The sequence below is a fragment of the Gossypium raimondii genome, chromosome 2 (genome assembly GCF_025698545.1).
Source record: "Gossypium raimondii isolate GPD5lz chromosome 2, ASM2569854v1, whole genome shotgun sequence".
NCBI lineage: Eukaryota > Viridiplantae > Streptophyta > Magnoliopsida > Malvales > Malvaceae > Gossypium > Gossypium raimondii.
This window is the reverse complement of record NC_068566.1, coordinates 15,892,969-15,917,562: the sequence shown is the minus strand read 5'-3', so window position 1 is coordinate 15,917,562 and position 24,594 is coordinate 15,892,969. Positions and strand designations below refer to the sequence as shown.

The 24,594-nt window shown below is 32.5% G+C and overlaps 1 protein-coding gene and 1 non-coding gene across 3 annotated transcripts; both read right to left on the bottom strand.

Annotated features, from left to right (window-relative positions):
• Window positions 1-5,020: 5,020 nt before the first annotated feature.
• LOC105784621 (probable indole-3-pyruvate monooxygenase YUCCA4) lies at window positions 5,021-7,272 on the bottom strand. 2 transcript variants are annotated; one of them, XM_012610518.2, is made up of 4 exons: window positions 6,374-7,272; window positions 6,021-6,269; window positions 5,812-5,943; window positions 5,021-5,384 (listed from the first exon to the last, which is right to left on the bottom strand). In XM_012610518.2, exons 1-4 carry the CDS (start codon window positions 7,004-7,006, stop codon window positions 5,172-5,174), a joined length of 1,227 nt encoding a protein of 408 aa, XP_012465972.1. In that variant the 5' UTR covers window positions 7,007-7,272; the 3' UTR covers window positions 5,021-5,171. The 2 variants fall into 2 exon arrangements, with proteins under 2 accessions (XP_012465972.1, XP_012465973.1); XM_012610519.2 differs by having other exon boundaries at window positions 5,022-5,384; window positions 5,812-5,934.
• Window positions 7,273-17,408: 10,136 nt separating this feature from the next.
• LOC128039334 (small nucleolar RNA R71) lies at window positions 17,409-17,515 on the bottom strand. The gene has a single exon (XR_008193838.1). It is a non-coding gene; the product is annotated as a small nucleolar RNA R71 (small nucleolar RNA).
• Window positions 17,516-24,594: the final 7,079 nt, after the last annotated feature.

Genomic DNA, 24,594 nt, shown 5'->3' with positions numbered 1-24,594 from the left:
TCATTCACGTTCATTAGCTTCTTTATGAGATTGGGACCTTTGATGACTTTTGAATAAACTTTGACAATTTGGATCCTCAGGTCATGCAGCAAAGTCGTATACTCCTCTTGTTAGGCTTTTCGTGCCATGTTTTCTTCAGACCACCGTATTATCTTCCACCTTATCTAGAAACTCGTATTCCATAACAAGCTTTCTAATCTAGTAATCGAACTCAAATCAACATCTCTTTTCTAAGATGTAAATGGAATGCAATCATGATGTCATGCAACCAAAACAAAATAAACCCAAGTCAGTATCACACCAAAAAGATATAATCCAATACAAACATGAAATAGCAAGAACATTTATTCAGGAATCCACTAGGGTTTGGTATAGCTCTACCTAGGGCAAGTTCCTAAATCTCACTATATGAGGCTTAGTTTTTAGAGTAAGGGTACCCGAACCAGCAAATTCCTCGATCCTCACCCATTATAGGCTCATGTGGATCGAGTTCAGTTCAAGGGGATACATTTTCCTATGGCTGCATGGAGATGAAAATCTCACGAAGACATAGGTACGGATGTATCCCGGAAGCGGTCCACTACCCTGCACGGAGGTGAAAACCTCACGAAGGACTAGTTTCTCGCTCCCATTTAAAGGGGTAAAACTGACCAACTTATGAAATGAAAAATGCAAATATAAATGAGTCGACTCGGACCAACCATGCAAACATATCATAATGAATGTGAGGGGAAATCATGGTTTTAAAACAAAATTTGATTTTTCGATCACAAGACAAACAAATAACCAATTTATGGCTCGACTCTTTAATGTCCCCAGTAGAGTTGCCAAGCTGTCGAAACCGTTTTTTGAAAAACAAAAATTTGGTTGTCAACTTTAAAAATAAAATTGGAGTCACCACCGATCCTTCATTAAGGTGTGATCGGCTCACCTTAAAAATTATTTTGGTCTACGAATTTTGAGAAAACGAGTTCGGGAGTTAGTTACATACGAGGAAGGGTTAGCACCCTCGTAACGCCCAAAATCGGTACCAAATTGATTATTTGATGTCTTAGTGTCGAAGGTTAAAAAAATTTAAATTCAGCTCAAACGATGGAATTTGAAAAAGGATAATCAATTGTTCAAGTCATGTAAAGAAATTGAGTCCCAATACATTAGGGTACAATTCCTCATAATCCCCGAACTTTGAATATCACTTTATTTTATGTGAAAATCTTCATTTTGAGAAAGTAACATGCCACACCCAATACGTTAGGACACAACAAGTTCCCAAAAATGATTTTTGTACTCATGCACTTTGAATAAAGAATATCCCCGGTTATTTAAGATTAACAAAGAAAATCAGAACCCAATACGTTAGGGCTCAATTTCCCTCGAAAATCCCAAACTTCGAATATTGCCTTTATTCAAAAAAAATCTTTGAATCAAGAAAATAACTTTGATGTATGTTTAAAGCCTAAATATATTTTCAAAAAGGGTATGTTAAGGTTAATGTACAATGTGAAACAAAATTTTAATGTAAAACATATATGAATATGTATTTACAATATATATACAAGTACAATATACAAGCAAATTGAAAATATGAGTGGGCATACTTAACACATAAATATAAATGTACATATAAAAAGGTAAGTGAAGAAACATATACAACAAACTTATAATAATTTCTAAAATATGCATGTATACATGTAATGAAAATTGTAAAATAAAATAAAAGTATGAAAATATGCAAATGTGTACATATTTACAAAGGCAAGAAAAATGAAATGTATAAGTATATATACATAGGCCAATTGTGAAAATTAGTATACGATATATTCAAATACATATATATATATGTACAATATGTAAATAAAATAATGGGATACATGAACTAACAAAAAATATTTATAATAATTAAAAATGAAAAGTGTATGTAAAAAAATCTTTTTTAAAAATGTATGTATATATATTTATATGTATAAAAACTATGAAAACAAAGTAATAATACAATGTGCATACAATAGATATATATATTTAAAATATTAAAGTATATACATATTAACAACATATGCATAATAATAATAATAATATATAGTATTATAGTAGTAAATAAAATAAAACAAAATAATAGTATGGCGTAATTGTGATAAAAACTAAAAATGGGTTAAATTGAATTAAAAACGAAAAAATGGGGGGAATTTAAAAGAAATTAAAAAAATAGAGCCAACTTGATTGCGCAGGAAACAATGGAGGACCAAAAGGCGAATTAATCCCTCCCTCCTACATACTGCGTAGCACTGGATTAAATTGTCACGCGGGTAAAATATTTGGGCCAAATTTTAAGGAGGAAAAAGAACTTGATTAGAACACGTCACAAAAGGGGGAGGGCTAAATGTGCAATTTCTCCATTTAGGTGGAGACGCGCGGACCCCCCCAAAGCTAAACGGCGCCGTTTCTTGTTTCTTCTTTAGGTTTTAACAAAAAAAATCAGAGGTTAATTTTGTTTCCCCCTTCAAAGAAAGGAAACAATTTCCTTAGGGTTTCTTTAACCCCAAATGTCTTGCTGTTCACCTTATGCTAGAGCCCCGATCACGACGAAGCTGGCAACAACTGGGTGACTCCAACGAAAGGTCTGTTTTCCTTTTCTTTTTCTTTGTTATTTTATACGAAAAAAATGAAAAAATAAAAGAAAATAAAAACATAAATAAATAAAAAAACGGACACTGCGAAGTGAAACAAAGAAGAAATCACCTATGCAAAAACAAGTTTGATTTCTCTATTTTCTCTCTATTTGTTTGCATATATTTTCAACTGAATCCCCCCTTACAGATTAGAAATGGCTTTTTATAGCCCGAAAAAGAAAAAGAAAATAATGAAATAATGTTATTTCTTGTTGTTTTTTTCTTTCGGACTCCTTGAGTCCGGGTTTGCAGGCGTTCGTGGAGAAAACGGCGCGTGTCGAGAGGTCGGCCCTGAGACATGCGGCGCCTGGAGAGTCTGCTGGAGGCAGGGGCTGCTGCTAGGGTTTCTTTTTTGTGTGTATTTTAGGCTAGTGGGTTGAAAAGTATTGGGCTAGGGTTAATTTTATTGGGCCCGGGCATATTTGGGCTCTAGACATGACATATAAAGTTCATATTTGAAATGAAATGTTATGTTTAAAGTTTATCCGAGCTTACTGAGCATTTATTGCTTACGTTATTGTTTTTCTCTTACTTTACAAATTATCAGAAGCTCGATTGGGTTGGAAGCTAGTCGCAGATCCATCACACTATCCATCGGTTATATCGGTACCTATGGATGTTTTTAAGTTCAATTATAATGGCATGTATAGGCTTTTTGGTTGTTGAAGTTTCCATATGCTTGACTTGTATTTAGGGTTTTGTGTGTTAATCTGAACTTAGTTTGTTATGTAAATATTTAGTCTTAAAGTGGTTGTTACCTTTGATCATGATGCTTAGATGATTAAGGATGAGATGGTAGTCTAAAATGGAAGCTATAAATGTCTTGTGATGTGTTGGAAATGTGATGAATTGGTACATTGTTTTATATGAAATATATTTATGTTTTAGTGCTAATTGTTGAATGGAAATTTTGGTACCAATTAGTATGTTTAGTAGCTGGACTCAATGGTTGGTTATTGATCTAAGATTAGTTCAAGTTTAGTTGAACATTTTAGTCAAATTGAGATTGTATTTATACAAGATTAAATGTTAAGTTTGAGGTGCCCCATGGGCATATTGGTTGTATGTTTGTATACCTTAAGTTTATAGCTTGATTATGCTTGAATTCGGTGCCTTGTTATGGCTTGTACTTATGTGAAATTTTGGTTGTAGGTTCATGACACGTTGGGTGAGAAAAATGGTTTGTAAAATGGTCTATTTTCGTCCACACGGGTAAAGACATGGGCGTGTGTCTCAGCTGTGTGTGACACACGGCCAGGTGACACGATCGTGTGTCCCCTGTAGCTTTCAAAGGGTTACAAGTCAGGCAGTTACACGGCCTGGAACACAGGCGTGTAGGGTTATTTTGAAGGGCACACTGCTTGGCACATGGACATATGGCTTGGTCGTGTGACCTAAGTCAGTGAGTTACAATGGCACACTACCATGATTACTATACGACTTTTTTTCAAATATTATACAACATTAGACAATCATTTGAAAATAATATACTACGAAGGTTCATTAATGAACCTTATGAACCCATCAATATTTAATAATCTAACTCAAAATTTTGATCATATTTAGAACAAATAAAATAATAATTACAGTCATATGTTAAAAACATCGAGGCTTTTTACCAAGCAAAATTTTACTCAATAAATCCTAGATAAAGAATCAAAATCAATGGTGAGATAAAATCTTTCACTATCCTAAAAAGATAGAAGTATAACAAGTTAATCAAATCAATCATAGTCAATCATGAATTAGAATTAAAGTTAATCAAGAGAAAATATATTTTAAAAAAACTTCTTGCAGATCTTCTCATTGTGTCTAAAACATTGACGAAAAAATTTGATCTTTGATCCTCAAATGAATGAATTTTCATAGATATTAGAAGGTGCAAGATTGAATCCCTTTACTTGTGATTTTTTAATTTCTTTTCTTCTACAGTGGGGATCGGTTTTATATATTTCTTGACACAAAATAATAATAACTAGGTGGTCGAGTGGTTAAGGAAGAAGGATTAAAACATTTATACTTGGTTTTAGAAAAAAAATCGGGTATTTTACTAATAGCATGTTATAAAATAAAGAATATGTGTGAATGGATTCACTATTCATGTTAACCAAACACGCTGTCAGTTCATTTCATATAATTTTGGCCTCCAATCTGAAAGATTTCTTTATGAAGTTTGATTAGAAAATGTTTTATGACCAATTTTCCAAAATGGAATGCAAATCTTTCTTTTGTTCTATCTACCCCATACCATTATGGGTACCAAAATCACAAATCTAACACAATTTCAAAACAAATTTGTTGAATAAATTTTGAAAGTAGATTCTATTCATGAAATTATTTTGTACAAAGTTAAACTTACCTCGTCATAAGAGGTAAATGGATGCAAAACTCCTTTGTAACAAAATTGGTGCACTTACAATATTCTAGAAAGAAAACGAAAAGCCTAACCTCCGGTAAAATCGAACTTAGAAGTATTTTTGTATTTATTATTATTTTGTTTTAGAATCATGTTTCTTTGAGCAGGATAACATGAGAATTACTACAACTGTCGTTTGGCCTCCATTGTCGAGCAATGTCCCTAGCAATTTTAACGGCGTCAGAAGCCGTTCCTAGGAGCCCTCTTCTTGTAAACCCAACTGTGTATAATCCCTTCTCTGCTTTCCATCCGTTAGGAAACGGCGTTTTTGGCATGCCGTCTTTGTTGAAAAAATCACATCCCTATATTTCCAAAACAGGAAAAAATTTACTGCCACTAATAAAATCAACTCTTTTAATCAATGTTTGGTGCCAAAAGAAACGGTGAAAAATCTGTCAAAATATGGTAACAAAAACCCATTTTCTTCTTGGTTTAGGCTAATGAATCCTAAAAAACAACACTATATTTGATGACAGTTACACATCACAGAGAATTTAATTTCCGGCAAACCCTAATAAACAAATATTTAACACATTTGAAGTTTGAACACATAAAATATGTTTTCTTTCATGGAGAAAAGAGGCTTCCTTTTTTCTTCCCTGCAGGGAGAAAAGAAGAGATTTGTTGGCTTGTGGGCTAAATACATTTGTCCAAGGCAGAAAGTGATGTGTGATACACAATAAGATAGAACTAAAAACTAAACAAAATGCAACAACTCATTGTTATTACCTTGAGCCAAGTAGGCACATTACTTTTGTACCCAGTTGCCAAGATTATAGAATCAATCTCCTTTTCTTGTCCATCCATAAACTTAGCTCCATTTCCTGTTATCTCTTTCACACCTTCCATCACCTGAAATACCTACCAAAATCAACTAAACCAACTAAACATATATATGTTGGAACAAGATGTGATTGATCGAACATGGGTCTATTTACCTTAATTTCCCCAGATTTTATCTGTGATAGTGCACCAACATCGAGCACCGGTGTCTTTCCAGTGACATTCTTGAGCTCAATTGGACCAGTTTTTGGTCGCCGGAGACCTACTTGGTCAGTGTTGCCTAAGATGAAGTTAGCTACCAGCAACAGGAACTTATCAACTAGCCATAATGGGAACCATTTGATAAGCGCCATGGCTATTCCAAATGTCGAGAAACCAAACATCTCCCTTGGCAATACATGCACCTGCAAAACCGAAAAAAATCAAACATATAAACAATATATATACGTTTTTAACTATTATTTACATTAAAGTTAAGTTAGTCCGATATAGAATTAGATGAAGTTACCGTGTTTCTAACAACCATATGAGGGATTGCATTGTACCGGCAAAGGTCTAAGCTGACCTCCATGCCAGAGTTGCCGCATCCAATGACCAAAACCCTTTGGTTTTTAAACTCAGAACCCGACTTATACGAACTGGTATGAACTACAGGACCGTTGAACTTGTTAATCCCAGGAATGTCTGGTATTACAGGCTCAGCATTTTCACCAGTAGCTGTAATAAGCCACCTTGAAATGTATTCAGAGTCTTGAGTTTTAACCCTCCAGAACCCCAAAATGTGATCGTAATCTGCGCTTTGCACCGCTTGGTTGAACCTAGGTTGGATTGAGAAGTGTCCAGCGTAGGATTCCAAGTAAGAGATGAACTGGTGCTTGGTTGGGTACTTGGGGAAATTGTGAGGGAAACCAAGGAGTGGCAATTCACAAAACTGTTTGGGGAGATGGAGTTTGAGACGATCATAGGTTCGAAGTTGCCATAGAGAAGCTAAGCAGTCGCTTTTCTCAAGAATAAGAGAAGGGACGCCCTGCTGAGTAAGGCAAGCTGACGTTGCTAGACCCGATGGCCCTGCACCTACAATGACAGGCCCATCAACCCAAACACAGTTTGCATCATTCTGATGGAGTTTAGAAGAACCCATGTTTGGACAATCCCGAGAAAAAACAAGGATATGGGGAAAAAGAAGAGAGGACCCGAAAAGAAAACAAGGAAAAGGATAGTGGAGGAGGGCTTGAAAAGAAACAAAGAAACCCCTGCTCTCTCTACTCTCTAAAGCTCTGTTTTCTCACTTTCTTTTTGCTTGCTGAGAAAAATCTTTTGAGGATGAGTTGGGAGTTATAAAGAGAGATGAAAAGCACCCAAGAGAGAGAAGAGTAGGAGTCAATGGGAAGAATAAAAACCAGAGTGGGGGAGGGTGGGCCTTTAATGCACAAAAAAAAAAAAAAGATTTTCTTTTTATATATGGAAAGAGTAAATATGGAAGTTAAAAAAGGGTTTTGGCAGGAAGAAAGGAGGTGGTAACGGAGGCGTAGAGGTTTAGGAAAAGGATTTTGTTCTGTTTATCAACTCAAGGTCGTTTCTTCTCAGCTTCTCTCTCTTTGGTTTTCGGTTTGCAAAGAGCAGATATAAAATACATTTTAAGTATGACGTTTTCTTTTATTAGATTTAAAAAATTCATGTTTGTTTCAAATTAAGTAACAATAACTTTCTCCCTTCCGCAGTGGTTTCAAATATGCATGAGGCGAGCAGCTTAAGCTATCCGCCTCGCTTCTGACCAGAGGAAGGGGAAAGATGGTATCAAACAAGATATTACCGTCATCTATATTTTTTTAATAATTTAATGATACATTAGTATTTTTTTAAATTAAAATTCCGAAATTTAAGATAAAATTATTGATATAGCATTAACCAATTTGACAGCCATAATATAGTGTTTCATACAATCATTTTCTAGGTATAATAAAAGGCAATTACTTTTTGAATTAATTGGTGGGAGGGTGATTGCATATTATGCGTTAAAACTATTAATGTAATTTTATTCCAGACTTAGTTTTTCAACCAAGAAAATATGATTTCTTTTTGTTTAATTCATAATTTGGTATTTAAATTTAATATTTGTTAATATGGTATTTTTTAATATGGTATCTGTATTTCATAAAAGTTAGATATTTTGGTACTCAAAGATAACGGTGTTAATTTTCTAGTATTTAATTCAAGTTTTGAGTTGATTTCATGAAAGTTAATTGTTAATATTATTAGGTTTGAATTTGTCATGATTATATTAATAGAAAAAATTAGTGTGAAGTGTAAATTTGTTTAATTTTGTTTTTAATTGTCAAATACAATCTAATGAATTTGATTTAATTTGAGTTTTAGAGTTTATTTGATGAAAATTAATTGCTAATATTATTAGTTTAATTATGAATTTTCATTAAATCAATATTAAAACTCAAACTAAACACTAAAAACTTAACACAATTACTTATGTACTAAAATATATAACTTTTGTCAAATATAGATATCATATTGAACAAAAATAATATTGGTACCACATTAGAAAAATCAAATTATATTTTAAGCATTCCTTTTAATATTGTTGCGAAAGTAATTTTTCTCATTTAGCTGAAAAGTTAAAATTTTTGAGACAAAATTATTTATTTATTTATTTTATTATGCAATACTTGTTTGTCACAAAATAATAAAAAATTTAATTTATTTTAAATACTATTTAATTGAAATTTTAAATTATATTCTAATTCAATACATATGAAATATTTAAATTTTATTTTCAATTTAGTACTATATTAATAAGATAAATAAATAAATTATTTTTATTTAAAATAAATATATTAAATTACTTGTTTGTTAATAATAAGGTAACTTTTGTAAATAATAAATATCAATGAAAAATATTAAAATAATTAAATTTGTATTTTATTTGATGGTAAACTTACTCATGGGTTGGGTCACCTGCCTAAACCCGAAGGTCTACTTGAAAAATGGGAGGGTTTGAACAAAATACGAGGTTCGAAAAATAGGCTTGTGGGTAAAATTTAAGGCCTGTTTTTCTATATGGGTCGAGCCTTGGGCAAGATTTTTCTGCCTTAGCCTAGCCTGAATATTATCTTATAAACAAATATTATATTAATTATAAATGTTCAATAATAATTATATATTTTTATTTTTATTTATATTAAATCACTAATTCAATAACAATTAAACTCATTGCCCAAGACCTAAAAAAAACTTACCGAACTAAATAACCCAGAAATATAAAATTTTAAAAATCATATTTAATACAATAAAATATGTATTATATTTATTTGTGTTTTTTAATATAAATACTTTTTAGGGTAAACTATCAAAATAGTCACTTTTGCCTGCCTCAGGTTACATTTTAGTCACTTAGTTTTGAAATGTTACGTTTTAGTCATTTATGTTATCATGTTGTAACATTTTATTCACTGAGTCGTTAATTGTTGTTTACGGCGTAACGGTAAGTTGACGTGACACCTTAAATTATCATTTCAAATGAAAATTTTAAGTTAAATTATACAATTGCTCCCTATATTTTTTCCGTTCAGTTCAGGATTCGAATCCGGTAACAGTTCCAGTCCCATGAGCCTTGCAATTATGCTTGGTGACCGTCATTGTTTATCATTATTGTCCACCTCATCTTCGCATTGGTTCGCAGATAATATGGAGGCATTCATACGAATCTCTCGAGGCTTAAGGCTTCCTTTGGCATCAACGATGGCTCTATTGTCCAAAGAGAGCCTTGGAGCTTCCTTGAAGAATTTCCATGGCGACCTCGTGTTGCCTTCTTTGTACTCAAAAACAGAAGGGGGAGAGGCGACTTGCTCTGATTACCAATAGGCGTGGAAAGTTATGATGTCTAAGATCGAAGCTCCAATGTAATCGTAGATTGCTTCTAACATTTCGGTGGCACTACTACTCGACCTTGTGGCTGTTTCTCTCGATATTGTTAGTGTCTTAATTGTCTTCACTTGCTCCGTTTTCTTTTCACTCGCCTAAAACACATTAAAAAAAAGTCGATAAAACAATACAAACCAACGTAAAAAAAAATGAAAGACAGAGATCATAAAATAAAACCAACCAGCGTTTCCTCGGGAGGGAGGCGCTTAGCGGAGTAAAGGCATTTGCTAAAAAGAAGCTGGTGATGATCAAAGATCTGAAGGAAACCATCCATGCATCTCATTTGTTTCCCTATTTGCTTCTCAAGATTTTTCTCTGGCACTACACTCATCATCATCTTTCCTTTATTTTTTTTAAGAAAAAAACTATTCACCCTCATATTTATCTCAACAATCTTTTTCTTACTAATAATTTAATCTTTTTGTTTAGACTTTGTGACAAAAAGAGTGGAAAATAAGAAAAAAAAAGTAAAGTTAAAAGAATGTAAAAGAAAAAAATTAATTGTTCAAAACGAAAACATATAGGGACCAATTGTATAATTTAACCAAAAATTTGTGTTTGAAATGATGATTTAATGTGCCACATCAGCTTATGGTCACATCGTTAACGATAATTAATGACTCAGTGACTAAAATGTTACAACACGATAACATAAGTGACTAAAATGTAACATTTCAAACATAAGTGACTAAAATGTAACCTGAGGCAAACAACAATGACTATTTTGGTAGTTTACCCTGCTTTTTAATGTATTTGTAATGTGTTAGAAAACTTTTATTTTAGCATTTTTAGTGCATTTTGTATTATATTTTAAAAAAATTAATTTTAAATAAAAAGTAAACTTAAAAAGTAAAAAATGGTTGGACCTGGGTTTACTTTTCTTAAATCAGGTTGGGCTTGGGCAAAAAAGTAAGCCTAGTTTTCGGGTCAGGCCCGGGCTAGAAAAGTGTTCTAAATACCTTGCATAAGCTTGACCCATGAGCACCTCTATTTAGTGGGGGCAATTTTGAAATTTACCATCACATTCGTTGTAAAGTGCTTAGTGAACCAAACACATTGATATAACTTTCTCAAGATTCTAGTTCATATTCCAATTTACCAAACGTTGTAATGTTACTTTCATGGAAATCACAAATCTTAGGAATTACATTCTATTGAAATCTTACCATGACTATGTATTACATGCCATCTAAGGGTAGCATTAACTATGGTATATCACAATACCATGAAGAACTTTGAACATCTCCTAGGTGTTTTAAATTATATAGTAAAACAGTTAGCCTAAAAACTCCACAAGTTGTGTATCAAATTATTTCCTTTTAATTTTTTTATGGAGTTAAAACATGCACTATAAACATACTAAATACTAACATTTTAAATATTTTTATCATTCAGTGAAATTGTAACTTTTATAGGACATAATAATGATTTGAATGAAAAATAATTATTTTTCAAATTAAAAAGATATTTTCACTATTTATTATTATATTATTATTAAAAAATAAATTGGTCTTCAATAAAAAAAAGAATGAGATTGAACAAAAAAAATTAATCCCTTTTCGTCAAGGTCAAGTAGTGAAACATTCCAAACCCTAAGCATGCGGGGTAGCAACTGCAACCCTAGCCTTTTGATGGTAGCCTTTTCCCTCTCTTTCGTTGTTTTCTTTCTCTATTCTCCATTGTTTTTATATGACATTCTCCTCCCCTTAAGGCAGTTTGGGGCTTCTTCTTTGGTCGCTAATGGTCATTTGTCGATTGGGGGCTTTCGCCAACCTCCTTTCCCATCTTTTTCCCTACTAAAATCACAGCATCATTTTTTTTCTTATCTACAAAGTCTTCTCATTTGGCAATTGCCCTCTTTTTTTCAACATTGGAATGCTACTCAAAATAATAATTTTCTTGGGGCTTTGTCCATAGCTCCTCCCTTGAGGGAGGCTTTTTCAAGTCTATAAGGACTCATGTTTTCTTGGTCATTAGTGACTCAATTGTTCGAGTTCGCGATGACTCAATTTCTCAAGTTCAAATCAACTTATTTTTCCTACATATAATCTAAAGGATTTAACAATTTATGAGATTTCATATATTTCTATTAAGAATAAGATTGTTGGTGTTAGATCCAATGCACAAATTCGCATGCTCCATTATAGCGGGTGAGCGCTAAATGATGTAGCTTTGTATCCATGAAATTTGAATTTTTACTAGTTTTATTTCTCAATATAAAATGTTTTTTGATATGGCTTGATTAGAAGTCAAGTGTTCATACTGTTTTTCTTTCATATTTAGATGCTAGAGTAGTAATTGGTCATTGGTTGTTCTCATTATTTACTTTTATTTAATTTAAATTTTATTGTACTAATGCTTTAGTATTTTTTTCTTTTTATGCATAAAAGATAAAAATTTAAACAAGCTAATCAATTCAAGCAGTTCACATAAATTCTAGTCATGCAACTTTTGAAGTAGATTTTTGCTTCGAAGTTTTCATGTCTCGAGACATATAGTTGTCTTTCTCAAGACTTACATACCAAAGTCCTTTTAAAAAATTTTAACATCTTAGAAAAATTTGGTATTAACTTAAAAAATATTGGGATAAATTAAAACTCATTTAAAAAATATATTTTAAGCATATTGCAAGTCTTTGATAATGTTTTGAAAATGTTTGATAAAATTTTCAATCACATCTTCACCAAATGAATTTGGAAATATAATACATATAAAATTTATCTTAAATGTTGTTATATCAAAATCTTGGGACATCAAAGCTAATAAAGATTCACAAAACTAAGAGTCTAGGTTATGAAATCTTATTCTTCAAGTTGCCTTGTAAGAAGGTATTATAAACATCTAGTTGGCAAATCAATAAATTATTGATAAGCTATAAAACTAACATATTTTAATCCCATTCTTAATGCGTTTTTGCATGATTAATTATGCAAACTAGTGAATTTGATGCTCCTAATCCTTTAAATTCATGTTTCTATACTTAGGAGTTTTGGGAGCGAAAGGAGCCAAAATTGAGCCAAAATCAGATAAAAAGAGCTGTCTTTAGGATCCACACGGCCTGGGCATTTCCACACGGGCTAGACACACGCCCATGTACCAGCCCGTGTCGATTTCACACCCTACTTTCCAAATACATAGAAAAACTTAATTTTTAGGGTTTCTGAGCATTCTAAAGTCTATAAATACCCATTAGAAGAAAACATAATGGGGGCAATCGAAGAAGATCGAAGAAAACACTCGAAAAACACCATCGAAGCCAACTCAGAAGCGGATCTCCATCAAGATTGAAGATCTTCTTTTAATTTCTTTTTGAAGTTTTATTGAGTTTCTTTATGTCTTGTTGTTTTTCTAACTTTAAGATATTTTCGTTCAGGATTATGAACTAATCCCCTAGATACCTAGGGGAGATGAAACCTATGATAGATCCTATTATTTAATTTCTTTTTTACACGATAAATCCTTAATTCTTGTTCTAAATTATGTATGTTTATTTCTTGTTTTAATATATTTGGGATATTAATTCATGCTTAATGTGCTTAATTCAGTGGAGCAAAAAGCCCTGTTTAAGAGTAGATCTAGTATAATTGAGTGGAGTTGCATGCAATCCTAGAAATAGGATGAAATAAATCTACTAGATTAGAGTCAAATCTAATAGGGGAATCTATAAATCAAGTTAATGCGACGATATGGGTTTTATTAGAAAGAGATTTCAATTAATCAACCTAGAGTCAGTTGTTCTTACTCTTGAAAGAGATATTATCATAATTTAGGGATTTCTACGGATCAAGTATCAAGTGAATAAATCGTTTAATTTAGATTTATAATAATAGGTGAATCTAGGTGGATTCTTTCTCGGGTATTGCCTATCTCATTGGTTATCTTCGATTATTTTCCTATTTAATTCTCTGTTGCGTTCTTAGTTAAATTAGTTTAGTAAATTGTAGATTAAAACACAATCACTCTAATTTGTCGGCTAAATAATAAGAAGAAGGTAATTACTAGTACTTTTAGTCCTCATGGATATGATATTCTCTACTCACCATACTTATACTATTGCTCGATAGGTGCGCTTGCCTTTGTCGTATTTATAGTTAGTTTAGTGACCATCAAGTTTTTGGTGCTGTTGCGGGGGACTAAAATATTAGGAACACTTGATTTTTATTAATTTAACCATTTATTTTTATTGCATTTTATTTTTATTTTTAGTTTAATTTTTATATTCTAATTTATTTTCTTTTATTTGCTTCAAGTAGGTTCTTTTAGTTTATGACAAGAAAAAAACCTATCGGGACCATTACTATTTGACAATGAAATTGAAAGTACTGCTCGTAGAAATCATAGAGAAGTAGGGCAAAGTCGATAGAATATAGTAGACGAACAAGAAGACATTATTATTACTAAAGAGATGGGTGATAATCAGAATAATCAGCTATCTCCTGTAGTTGTTGCAAATCCTGCAAATCCAGATCCTGTTCCTCGTACTACGTATGATTATGCCAAGCCCACTTTGATTAGGGATGAATAGAGTATTATGCGACCCACCATTGCTGCAAATAATTTCGAACTAAAGCCGAATACCATTCAGATGATACAAAAATTTGTTCAGTTCGATGGTTTGCAAGACGAAGATTCAAATAGTCATTTAGCCAATTTTCTAGATATCTGCGATACTTTCAAGTTTAATGGCATCACTGACGATGCCATTCGCTTACGGTTATTTCCTTTCTCATTGAAGAACAAAGCTAAACAATGGTTGGACTCTTTACCACGAGGTTCCATTAACACATAGGTTCAAATGACCGAGAAGTTTTGTAACCTCCCAAACCTGGCCTAGACATTATGATCGAATTGGGAAGGTCACATTGGACACCTTAGTGTCGAACCTACCCTAACGATAGTTAAAAACCTTCAAGTACTCCTTTTTATAAAACCGTGGTTTCTATTGCTAGCTTTGGAAAACATCCATTTACTTAGTCTAAGCATGTTTAGGTCAAATTAGCGAATTAGGTAAGCTTTTGTAAAACCTTACTGACTGCGTTGCCCTTAAAAAATCATTTTGTTATCTTCTTAGCAGTGGATATGTACCATTACTAGTAAAATTATTAATTTAGCCATATATCATGCATAGACCATTTTAACCTATTTATAAAAACCACGTATCTATACCAAATATGTGTGCCATGCATGCATGAAAAACCCCAAAATCTCAAACAGTCCCAAACCACAGTTTAAAGAAACTTTACAATCCAAAACTGAATAATAATAAAATAACCAAAAAATATAATTAAATTAAAATAATATGACAAAGTAAAGTCCGAAGTCCGCCGTACGTTTGCATGCCAATTCTAATCTTAAGTTCTATCATTACCTAAGAAGTTGAGATAATGGGGTGAGCTTAACAAGCTCAGCATGATACTAAACAAGTATTAAGCATTCATACAAGCAATTTCATAGTGGTACCAATAGCACAATCAAACACTATCAATAATAATTTTAAATGCACATGATCGTGAAAAATGCACATGCTAGATCGTACCCATACCATCCGCTACACACCACAAGTTCCCCAGAACCCGTCTGCTGAACTCCAACGTACGGCAACAATGCTCGATGTGGTAAAACAATCAATAATGCAGTAAAACTGCCAAATAAATAATGCGATATAATCGCCAATCCCCTTGGTACTCCAATGCAGTGCACTAACTACAAATATATGCGGACTTAGTATGCCACCGATACTTCACGGAACTCCTCTGTCAACCACAAAGTCTCATCCTAATGCACATGCAATATGTCATACAAATTCACACGTAATCACATTTCAATACTTTTCACATTTATTCGACATGTTCAACATGTTCTCAATAATCACATACTTTCAGAGAAAGGAAGCAGTGTTCCAATTTTCAAATTACCAATAAGATGGAATCTATCAATATCGTTTAATTCACATACTTAACAAATTTCATTGTGTAGCAATAGCAACCTCACGTATATATATCATAGTAAACATTTAATGCATTTAAATCATGCACAAACCTAATATCTCAACATTTCATACCATTCTATCAAACATTCTCATGACACATAATATAATTATGCATAACAATCTCAATTACATATTCATATAGTCAAACCAGCAATTTTGTCAACACATTAGTCTTTTAAGGCTTGAAACGTACCTGGTTCGGCCACTCGCAAAACTAATATTTTGGCTACTATGCCAAACCAATCAGCAAGCCAATTTATCAAATATAACATTAAATTTATCATTATTAAACAAATTTTACAAGTTTAGGACCCACACTTTATTTTTCGCTTTCTCGCAGCACGCTAGTGAATCTTCCAATTTTCCTTAGTAAACCTTTATACGATCCTAAATCAAAATTCAGTATAAATTAAATAAATTTACCACTTAACCAACTCCCAATTACCCAATTATGGGTTCAAACCAATTTTCAAATTAATAACTATTTTACGAATTCAACTAGTTCAATTTCTTACCTTGTAGATGCGAACAGTACGTAGGATCGTTCTTCAGCTTTACGGTTGATTCGAGGCATTTGGGTCAGCACCTAATTACATAATATACTGGAAAATCAGTAGCTAATAATTATTAAGTTCCTTCATTTAATCAATCCATAACATTTACCCTACAACTATGTCGAAACAATAATTAATTTTACGCTGAACTGCACTTATGCCTCCCAATTTGTGAGTTTCGAATGCCCAAATGACCAAGAACGTTTTTCCCTAATTGACAATGGTATAATAACTGGTTAGGAGGGTTCAAGAACTCAAATTAAGGTTGGAATTAATTGGGCAAGATTCAATAAACAAAACAGCCTCCTATGCTACACATATACGCACACACCACCACCCATGGTGGCTGAATTTGAGGTTAAATTTTAAAATGGTTTGAGACCTCATTAAAATATGGAAAAATACATTTAAAAAAATTTAAAAACCCCTAAATTTCATATCTTGAAATTTAGGTTTTTAATGGACAAGATTAATTAAGAAATTGAAGAGAGAAGAGACCTTACACAAGCTAGTCAAGAGAAACAACAATGGCACTTTCTAGGCGATGTTTGGGATTGATCTTGGAGTTCAAAATTTAAGATTTGAGGATGATTTAATTGAGGAGAAATTTTAGCAATATAATAGAAGAGATTGTGCACAATCTTGATGCAAAAAGAAGAAGAAGAAGATGGTAAAATGGGAGGTGTAGGCAATGAGAACAATGGAGGAAAAAGGGAAAAGAAAAAAAATAAAGGTGAAGAGAGAGAGAGGGGATTAGGGACGACTAAGGTAGAATAAAATGGGTTAAAATGCTAATTATTTTGATAAAATCATGTATTTATACCTAGGTTTACTAAGCTTGGATGCCAACACATAAAAAAAACAAGGGAATTTTCAAAAAGATTAATTTATTTTGTAACAGTTGAGACTTGAACTTGGGACCTCTAACTAACTTTCAAGCTTTCACATTTAATGACTAACCATTGTGTCAATTCTCTATTTTTGATATTTTTCTAAATTTTATGGAGCTAAATTTGGGATGTTACAAGTTCCTTCTAAGGTACTTTCCACCGGCTAAGACAGCCAAGTTGAGGAATGATATCTCTTCCTTCGTGCAGATCGATTTAGAAATGTTATATGATGCATGAGAGAGGTATAAGGACTTATTGAGACGGTGCCCTCACCATGGGTTACCTCTATGGCTACAAGTTCAAACCTTCTACAATGGTTTGAACCTTTCAACGAGGCAATTAATTGATGCAGCAGCCGGAGGAATACTTAACAATAAAACACCCGAAACGGCTTATGTATTTATTGAGGAGATGACACTGAATAATTATCAGTGGCAAGTCATGAGGACAAAGCAGATGAAAGTACTCGATGTTTTCAACTTAGATGGAGTCATCATTTTATCCAATCAGGTAGAACAATTAAATAAGAAAATTGATGGTTTATATGTTTCTATGCAGGTACATTCAGTGATGCAATACGATACAAATGGAAGTGGAATGAACAATCCAAAATGTTTACCCTTCGCTCCTAGCATAGAGAATGAACAAATCAGTTAAATGGGTAATAATTCTAGGCCTCAAAATAACCCACATAGTAACCACTATAATGCAGGTTGGAGGAACCATCTCAATTTCTCTTGGGGTGGTCAAGGAAATCAAAGAGTACAAACCCTTTTAGGCTTCCAACAACAACCTTACCAGTAAGAGAAAAAAATGAACCTCAATGAGATGTGAATGAAGTTTATCTCGGTGTCAGATATCCACTTTCAAAACACTGAGGTAGCATTAAAGAATCAACAAGCATCAATTCAAGGGCTCAAGAACCAAATAGGTTAGCTTTCTAAGTTAATCTCAAAAAGACCACAAGGTAGTTGAATTTGAACCAGAACCAAGGCAAGAAATTGTGGTAAATAACGATAAGGTTGAGGTAAGCCAGAAAGAGGAAAAACTAGTTGTTAAGGAATATAAACCTCGAGTTTCATATTCTAATACGACGAAAAGAGACCACACGAACGAACAATTTTGTAAATTCCTTAAACTCTTAAAAAATTACATATTAACTTACTGTTTGTTGAAGCTCTTTCGTAGATGCCCAACTATGTCAAATTCTTAAAGGAGCTTTTGACAAACAAAAAGAATTTAGATGATTCGTTGATAGTGGAGCTAAATGCAGTTTGCTCAGCCATATTGCAAAATAAACTACCCAAAAAATTGAAAGATCCAGGAAGTTTTATTATCCTTATTTAATTGGTAGTTTGAATATTGATAATGCTTTGACTGATTTAGGGGCTAGTCTGCCCTACAAAATATTTAAACAACTAGGTCTTGGGAAACCCAAAAAAAATAGGATGAGTATTCAATTAGCGGATAGAACCATTAGATATCCTAGGGGTGTTATTGAGCTTTCTCAACTTTACCCGTTCATTTTATTTGGTACTGGGACCTTCTCTTGTTTCTTTTTCTAAAATAATAAAACAACTTCTTTATACATAAAAAAAAAAACAAAATTTTATGAAGTAACATGAATATGTAGACATGCAAACAATTTCTAGATAGAAGTTTCCTTCTTATCTAGTATCCAAATGAAAATCTTACTAAACCACTCTTACAAAAACTTTCTTCTATTTGGTAAAACTTAAATGAAGATTTAAGAGTTTACTAGTAGGCAACTAGGAAAAAAGATCTTTTTAAGCTTAACGGACAACACCTTCTTTAATGACAAAGAACTCTCCTGGTTTTCATCGGTGACAATAAAGACTAGCAGAGAAGATGAAACAAAAGTCTTTCTCCACTACTAGGCTCTCCTATTTATAGATAAATCACATCCAAATATCACTTAGGATTAACTCTAATCAGTAATCATTCTTATACGTTTCCACTAATTAATCAAATCCTACAAGGCTCTATAGGTGTCCTAATTATCGACGCGTTACCTCCACTAGGATGCTAGATGACTTAAATGTGTAATATTATCCATTACACTTACATTACTAGTGACACAAAAACATGGGTGGCTGACTTATTAGCGAGAAGGTCTACCTAATAAGGTTTTGGCCATGACCAATAACTCGCCAGTCTGCAAAGTGGAATTGTGCAATGCTGGCAAAGTTCTACAAACTACTTCACCACGAAGTTACCAACCTTATTGGGTCTAAGCTAGCAACTTAGACAGTCTTCACCAGCGTAGTCTCCCAAATGGAACCAGCTCGCCAAATGAGGGTGTGATAGTAGTATTATAGATATAACATTTTTCTTTATTTATTTTCAATTGCATATTTTTAGTTTTAGTTAATTTTTTCTATTTAATTTAGTTATATTCTTGGTGGTGTTGTCTTCGCAGTGTGTGACACGAAGTAGTAATAAGCCAATTCTGTTGGATCTTAAACCTGAAAGGACATTACACAATTAAAGAAGAAGAACATTTACGAGGGAAGAGCCACCACAGATCATCAACTTTGGGAAAATCCACTTTTTGAGGAACCAGAAAAGAAAATTCCACGACTCAATGAGCAAATTCTACATCTCGAAGAGTATATGAAAAACCACAACCATTTTCTAAGGGATTATCCCATGCCCAATTTGGATGATATGCAAGGTAGCATGAATAGGTCGTTGATCAACACTAATAAATTTGAGATTAAATCGACTATGATCTTGATAATCCAGAGTAATCTACAATTTGAGTGATTGATGAACGAAGACCTGAACCTGCATATTAAATGATTTCTAACTAACGCTATTCATTTTTGACTTTTCTCCTTTTCCTTGTGTGATGGTGCATTAATGTGGTTAGAGTCACAGGCTGTAAAGTCGAAATCTAGTTGAGATAAGCTTGCTAATAGGTTATTGCTGAAATATTTTCCACCAAGCATGATGATGAAGCTGAGAATGGACATTACTAACTTTCGACAACTTGAAGGGGAGGTACTCTGCGAGGCATGCGTATGTTTCAAGCTAATGTTGCGTAAGTGCCCTTATCTCGGTCTTTAATATTGGCTAGAATTGCAAATTTTCTATAATGGATTGGGTGAAAATTTGAGGTTTAGTTTATACGAAGCATCTGTGGGGGCATTCATGTCTAAAACTTATACTGAGGGTTGTCAAATTATAGAGGATATGGCTATAAATTCGTATTTGGGGCCAATGGAGTGGTTCACTTATAAATCTAGACCACCTACTATAACAACTTGTTTTTCAATGGTGTTGGAAATAATGATTTTAGGATCATAATTTCAATTAGAGAGTTCATAGATATATTTAATTAATATTTATGAGTTAAACATAGTATAATAGTGAATCTTGATTTAATAGATTTTATTAATTGGTCAATTAGTCAAGGTACAAGTGGTGCATACCGAAAGTCAAGTGGATTAGAAAGTGAGGTATGGAGACCTCGTTTCTGTAAAAAAACTGTTAATATTTTTATTAAATATTTACGGAGCTATTACATAGGTGAATCGAAGTTTGGTCTAAAAATTTTAGTGTTTGGATGGTTAATTAAAGAAAATGGATAAAATCATAAAAATTGTAAAATTTAATCGCTATTAATTTTTATTAGCTAAAATGTATGATTAATGATTTTTCAAGGGTTTAAGTGACAATTAACCCCTATTTGAGTGTAATGGTCAGTTAACTCTTATTAATTAGCCATTTACATGTTAACTTTTATTTATGTTAAAATATTAATTAATAATGTAATAAAACATAAAACATAAAACAAATGTATCATCTTTTCATTTTCTTCTTTTTTCCACCGAAAAACCACCATGAATAAGTGAAGGAGAATCTTCAAACATTCTTAGACGTTTGGCTCTTCTCATGGCAAGCTAAACGAAGTTGGTTTTTCGTAACTTTTATGTTTTTGAGATTGTTGCAACTAGGTTCAGCTAACCCGTATCTCCGTTTTCAAAAATGTTAAAGAATTTAAAATTTTCCATTGATGAAATCTAGACTTTTTTTTATATAGAAAATGGTAGACTTGGAAGCTATGAAATGTTTAAGGGTTATTTGATAAAGTAAATTTTATTAATTTTGCATTTAGGGACTAAATTGTGAATATATCAAAAGTAACATTAAATTTATATAAATTTTGATTTTGAGGGTCGTAAAAGGACATAATTGAAATTAGAAAGAAAATGAAGCTCAATTGTGAAAGTTATACTTGTTTCGATTTTAGGAACTAAATTAAAAAATTTTAAAATTCAAGGAAATTATGTAAAATGAAATTGAAATATTATAAGCATGAATTTTGAGTGTCATTATGAAATTAGATTGATATTTCACATCTTAACTATTATATAGTTCAAGTTGATTTAGGCGAAAAAGGAAAACTCAAAATAGCCCTAGTATCTAAAACGTTACTATTTTATCAAGTTCATACAATATAAATATGTTTAATTTGCTGTTAAGTTTCATTTGTATATTCATTAATGTCATATTGATATATTAAAGTGGCTATGAATTAGTACCTAAATTCAGAAATGAATCAAATTGAAATGGATTGTTGCGAAATGGTATAATATGTGGTTAAATCCTAATGAAATTAGTAAAAGTCTCGTATACGAGGTTGCAAATTATTTCTTATAGGTTTTGAGCTCCAACATGTATTGTAGACTCGAGAATACATGTTTATTAAGCCCTAGCCACGCTATTTGTTGTGCAGGTTCAACCTAGCAGGTGACCAGGCACTATTCTCCGATTAATGTAGGTTTAACCTTAATGGGTGACCAGGCACTATTATCTTATTCGTGTAGGTTCAACCCTTACGGTTGACCAGACACTATGATTCATTATTCGTGTAGGTTTAACCTAAATGGGTAACCAAACACTATTATTTTCACCTGTGTACAGAGTTCTTTTACAAAGTTTCATCAAGTAGAATTATGAAATGAAAATGTGATGATATGTCATTGGATTTTGGCAAAAGAAAGTTTATGACATGGATAGTTACTATAAGTTTGTTATGATGGATATGTGAACTATTGTGATTATGTTTATGGTTTGTGCTCAAAACCTTATGTATTTAAAGAATGCTTATAATAAGAGTATATGATGAAATTGAATGGTGCATGTGAGCAAGGTGATAGATTAGAAAATTATTTCATGTTATATATTGGGTTGAATTTGGTAATTCACCATTTGAAGCTATATCTATTTATCTGGATTTAGCTTAAACCTCATTTGGCTCATGTTGTTTTGGATGCCATGATAGGTGAGATTGTTTCATATTTAATCATGTTTTTTTGTAAGTAATTAAGGTAAGCTAATTGTTTATATTGTATGAACATACTAAGTATTTTAAATACTTACTCATGTTACTACTTTTCTATAGATTTTGGACATCCGAAACGTGTTGATTGGATCAGCGAGAAGCACACACCTACTGTCTCTCGTTTCAGTAGACTTTTGATGTTTCATTTTCGTTACTTGTGGCATGTACTTAGGTTGGATTGACTTATGTAAAATAGTGTGAACTTTAGTATAATAGTCTTGTATATAAGCTTATGGTTTTGGTTTGATTCTTGATATATGGTAAATGCCAAGTTTGGTATTTTGGATGGCATTGTTCTTATGTTTTAGATGGTGGCAACAATTGGTTATAAACTTGGGTTTCTGGTAAGCAAATGTTATAATTGGCATTCTTAAAATTGTGAATTTAGATGGTTAAAACATATTTGGTTGTTGATTTGAATTGATGAATTGTTGGTACCAATGAGGGCATATTCGTTGTATGTTTAAATGATTAGGTAAATTGGTTTTTTGGCTTTGAAATATGTATGTTTTGGTGTTGGTTTGTGGTAAGAAAATGTTATAATTGGAATTCTTGAAATTGTGAATTTAGATGGATAAAACATATTTGGTTGTTGATTTGAATTGATGAATTGTTGGTGCCAATGATGGCATATTGGTTGTATGTTTAAATGGTTAGGTGAATTGGTTTTTTGGCTTTGAAATATGTAGGTTTTGGTGTTGGTTTGAATAACAAAAAATGACATTATAGGTGTGAAAGCTTGCACAAATAGGTCATTGTTGTTGCACTCGGGCTACCACATGACCATGTGCCACACATGGTTGGATGACACAGCCGTGTCTTTAATCCGTTTAGGTTGGTTTTTAGTTCATATGACCATAGTGACCTTACACAGCCTAGCGACATGGCCGTGTGACCATGGATTACACCACAACAGCCTGTTACATGATTTGGGGACACAACTGTGTGATATTGCACCAGACGGCTTTAGTCTGTTACACGGTCGTGTGACCCTTATTTTACCTTTTTACCTATTATTTTGTAAATGTTTCAAAATGGTTTTGATTTAGTTCCAATCTATTTTAACAGTTTTTTTTAAGCTTGATTTGGATTGTAATGCATGTTTAACATGGACATAACTTGTATATATTAATTTATTGTATGTTATTGACTAAATTGCATATGAATGTTGGAGTTTACTGTTGTAACATCCTGTAGCTCGAATTCGGCGACTGGATTGAGTATGAGGTGTTACATTTAGTGGTACCAGAGCTATGATTTAGTCAATTCTAGGATTGAATGTAGCGCGTATTGTGTCTAGAAATACAAGCCACAATAGTCTATATTTTTGGAATGATGCTTCTGACCTGATTTGACATTGTTTTTCTTATAGATTTGCAATATCGGCTAATCAGCATCGTGCATATGCAATAAAACAATAAATTTATAAAAAAAATTTCAAGACCAATTTTATTGCAAACGTACAGGTCAGTTGTAATATTTATAATGTTACAATGAAACATCAGAGTATTCCAAGGATTGAACTCAAGGGGATGGTGATTAAGTGATAGCTAACATACACTATAGAGTCTAAGCGGTTACTGATACGATTCTAGTGTACGGCAATTAATATCAAGAAAAGATTTCAAGAAAATTAAATATGCCACTCTAAGGACTAAATTGCAAAGAATATAAAACTAAGAGAATATTCAGTAAATAACTAATGGTGGTTGGCTGATTTCGATGTGGTTCATTGATCCTCGAATAATGGAATTAAATTGTGTAAATTACTAAGTGGCTCCATTTTATCTTTCGATCTCAATTTTACCAACATAGACAAATTACTCCGATTTATGTTCCGATCTCACCAGTTAGTTCTTGATTAATGAACGAGTGCGCGACAAGATTACCTTCCGGTCTGACTTGCCTCGATATTCCCTTAAGGGTGTCACTTCCTAAGTTTTTAAGTCTATTCGATTTAGTCTAATTTATTACGATTTAGTCCTTTGT